Here is a 3,548-nt window from a genome sequence, read left to right on the forward strand (position 1 = left end):
GTAGATAAAATTAGAGACCATCCTGTTCTGTATTGTTTCGAAATAGTTGGAAATGTCGTCTTGAATTTGTGCTGTCGTCGATACATATACAGTTTAACCCAATGCCCGCTTCACGATATTCTGTATAATACAGAGTAAATGATTATCTTTATTAAACTAAAGCTGCCACCTTTGCAAACTTAAAGCATTGCAAGCCGTCCGCAATGTGATGTAGCGAAAACGCTGCGACCAGGTACATATAGACTGCAATTTGTCGTAGAAAAACAACAATGTGGGTAAAATGTCATGATTTCATTGGGCAAATGTGACGTGACTTTCGTCGCATATCCTTTTACTTCGAATATCCCGTTGAGTCTGATGGGTCTGGGCAATCTGCGTTCGCGCCTAAATGACTGGCGAAGCGCGCCACTACGTCGCCCGTACGCTCACCAATTTTTCGGCCAGTTCTAGACTAGCAAGAGTAGAAAAAGAACTAGGCAAGAACTGGCCGAAAAATTGGTGAGTGTACGGGCTGCATTATCTACGCCGAGTTACTCGCTATCCTGGCTGTCCACTCAATCCTCATTCGCGTCGCTGCCGCCGTCGTCGCTGTCGCTCGAAACCTCGAAGTGCTTTCGCTTGCGGAAGCGAATACGATTCTTGAGGTGAGCAGGGATGGCAGTGCCGTTGCGCCACAATTCGTGCGATATTTGGCCGCATGTGAGCGTGTTGCCGGTTTCCTTGTGGCGAACCTTGTTACATAGAGGCACGTAGCCACCGAAGTTTGATGTGCACTGCTCGCAGTAGTAACTGGTTTCGAAGCTCTTTGTCTGGGGAGTTGCCAAGGCTGAGCAAACTTTGCACAAGTGCTGGCGGCGCTTGCCCTTACGCTTCTTCCCTTTACGCTGGAGGTTACTGGCGGTTGATCCATCTCTGGTTTTCTTTCGCTTCTTGCCTTTGTATTTTCCCTCATTGTTTCGCAGTCTGTGCGGTTGCGTGTGAATAGGCTAAGAAACGAGGTCCTCGGCGTTGGTGTTTGCACGCAGTGTGGCTTCGTTCGTGGCAACAGCTTGGTATGAAGTCGGCGCATATACTGCGCGTGTGTTGGCACTGGCAGCTTTTTTTGCTTGAGAATAATTTTATGTAAATAATACCGTTGACTATCGCCATTTCCACAACACCCATGAAGAGCTGCCGATAGTACTTTTTGAAGGCCACAGTAAGCTGGATTGAATAGCGCTGTAGGCGGAGTTGATCGTGGCGATCTACTCCGCCCATACCTTGTTGGTAATCAACCACAAGCTGCGGGCACGGTACCGCAACACGCTCTGTCTTTCCCTATGCTCTACGCATTACAGTCGTTGGAACTGTAGAGCATCCCGTCGCGAGTAGCGCGACAGGCTTGCTGTCCATCCAGCTCAGTGCAACGAGGCCAGGGTGATCACGCGCGTGCGCAATTCGATACAAGCCTCGGGGCATAGTCTTCGGTCTTTTCTTTTGCGTAAAAGCAAACGACTTGGGCCACCCAAGCCGCTCGTTGCGGTGGGTACCGACGTCGTAGAGATCCTTGTCCAATAACTCCAGCAATAGAGCACACGACGTGTAGAAATTGTCGGCGATGATAAGCCTTTTATGGGCCTGGCCATCAAGCGCCTTAGTCACGTTCCTGATGACTGCCTTCTGTGCCACACCTTTCGAGTTTTCTACAGCGCCGAGATACACTTCCATCCTCAATGTTACACAATACAGCATACGGTTAGCACTCAGTTTCTTATTCTGTACTATACAGAGTAACCAGATATAGAGTAAACCACCTGCCTAGTACAGTATCCGGTCTCCGCGCAGCACGTCATATACACTTTAGTCCCGTACTTGTGAGGCCCTGAAGAATGGGCCGAACTTTCCAAGCTTGTCTGTGGCTGCGGCAGCAGGGTCGTTTTTGGTGAAGTGCAAGTACTGGGTAACTAACCGAAATCTTTCACGTTTCATGTATCTGGAAAAGGTACTGCACCGTCCTCCCGCGTCGACCAGTGCTTTTCCAAGCCACCCGTATGACCACAGAGTGTGCGAGCAATGAGAAGGCCAATCACGTAAAGAATTCATGTGCTTGAATTGGCTTCACCTTGCGCAGCTTCTGTTCTAAGACTTCAAGAGGTTGGGCCGACTTCACAGGATCCCTGAGCTGAGCCTGTAGCTGCTTGTCTCGTTGCGCCTTCGCCACAGCAGGAATGCCCTCCACTCGATACGCGTTAGACTCCTTTGCAATCGCACCCCACATCTTCTTGGGAAGAAAATAGAAGAAAATTCCCAAAGGAGACTCGGCGAACGCAGCGGCAGATCTGGTGGGACCAAAAACATCCGTCGTATAACTCCACTGCATCTAACACCACATCACCTGTATTCAGTAAAATACAGAATTAGATTTTGATATGATCCGCAATTCTGTATGCGCTGCACTTACCGGAATGATGCTCATCGTAGATATCCCAACCCGTGGCTGTGAGTTGACGCATATCGGTGTCGTCTTGCAGGAACGCGCTGGAGTCGTCATCAAAGTCGCTGTCAGAATCTACCTCGCTTTCATACACTGATCCAGGCTCCGCAGGAACGTCCAATTCTTCTTCAGTACCCAACTCGCTTTTAACATCACTTGCGGATCCATACCCAACGTTAATATCTTCAGGGTCAATCTTATCAAAGAACAGCTCTCCACGTAACGCATCCATATAGCTAACACAATCAAATTCATCCAAGCCATTCGCAACACCACTGTCACGTTTCGATTTTTCTTTGCCGTGACCCAGGCTTGCCGTGTCGTCAAATTCGGTATCCGACAGAATATGAACACCCGCTAGTCCAGCTTGTTCTGTATCCTCCGGAATACATTCAACAACTGATTGCCCTTGATCTGTACCAGTGGTACCAGTATTTTGACAAAGCCGCCTTCTTCTGTATCATCGACGATCGACCTCGCTTGTTCCGTATCCTCTGCAATATCATCACCAATCAGTCGGACTTGTTCTGTATCCTCCGTAGTAACGTCGACAGTATGTTGATGCTCTGAGCGGGATGGAGAATACGGACGGTCCAAGTTGCTGTCATTTGTGGTGGGGGGAATTGGTTCTTGTCGTTTGGCTGCTGTGTACGCTGCAAGCTTCCCCATTGGAGGCTCATCCGGCGTATCATACATTGTTGAGGGGGGAAAGGTACTAGACCCTCACGCAGAGCATACTTCCACAAAGGCTTGGGCCCTACACCACACAGGGTTAGAGGGAGTAGTTAGTACTGCTAAACACAACGTACCGATAAAGTAATCAGTGTCAGCCTTGTACTTGTCTAGCTTTCCTTTCACGCCAGGCTTGAGCTACGCATGATCGGAGAGGAGGCCTGAAGGGGGCCTTGCCCACCAACCAGCCTTCTTTAGCGACCCCCACAGACGCTTGAACTCCTTCCTGTCAATCGTGCCCGGCATTTCTGGCACATCGCAGTGGTGAATACAAAGGCGCTCGAGATTGCAGGAGTGGACGTGAACGCTAAGAATCATGACGTAAAACATGGGGCGATCGATG

General features: G+C 49.5%; 4 protein-coding genes across 4 annotated transcripts in view; 1 reads left to right on the top strand and 3 right to left on the bottom strand.

The window, feature by feature from the left end:
• PPTG_18102 (hypothetical protein) overlaps positions 1 to 64 on the top strand; it is a gene marked incomplete at both ends in the record, with an annotated part of 1,937 nt that extends 1,873 nt beyond the window's left edge. Inside the window, one exon of the mRNA XM_008916011.1 lies at positions 47 to 64. Within this exon, the coding sequence (XP_008914259.1) occupies positions 47 to 64 (18 nt within the window). The remainder of the gene's footprint in view (positions 1 to 46) is intronic.
• Positions 65 to 554: 490 nt separating this feature from the next.
• Positions 555 to 1,257, bottom strand: PPTG_18103 (hypothetical protein; the record flags this gene model as incomplete). The annotated part of the gene is made up of 2 exons (XM_008916012.1): positions 555 to 963; positions 1,184 to 1,257. 2 exons carry the CDS (start codon positions 1,255 to 1,257, stop codon positions 555 to 557), a joined length of 483 nt encoding a protein of 160 aa, XP_008914260.1.
• An 808-nt stretch (positions 1,258 to 2,065) lies between these two features.
• Positions 2,066 to 2,705, bottom strand: PPTG_24266 (hypothetical protein; the record flags this gene model as incomplete). Its single annotated transcript, XM_008916013.1, has 2 exons — positions 2,066 to 2,217; positions 2,441 to 2,705. 2 exons carry the CDS (start codon positions 2,703 to 2,705, stop codon positions 2,066 to 2,068), a joined length of 417 nt encoding a protein of 138 aa, XP_008914261.1.
• Positions 2,706 to 2,830: 125 nt separating this feature from the next.
• Positions 2,831 to 3,169, bottom strand: PPTG_18104 (hypothetical protein; the record flags this gene model as incomplete). Its single annotated transcript, XM_008916014.1, has 1 exon — positions 2,831 to 3,169. The coding sequence occupies one exon, from the start codon at positions 3,167 to 3,169 to the stop codon at positions 2,831 to 2,833; it is 339 nt and encodes a 112-aa protein (XP_008914262.1).
• Between the last annotated feature and the right edge of the window lie 379 nt (positions 3,170 to 3,548).

Source organism: Phytophthora parasitica (genome assembly GCF_000247585.1).
Source record: "Phytophthora parasitica INRA-310 unplaced genomic scaffold supercont2.78, whole genome shotgun sequence".
NCBI classification, from domain to species: Eukaryota; Oomycota; class Peronosporomycetes; order Peronosporales; family Peronosporaceae; genus Phytophthora; species Phytophthora nicotianae.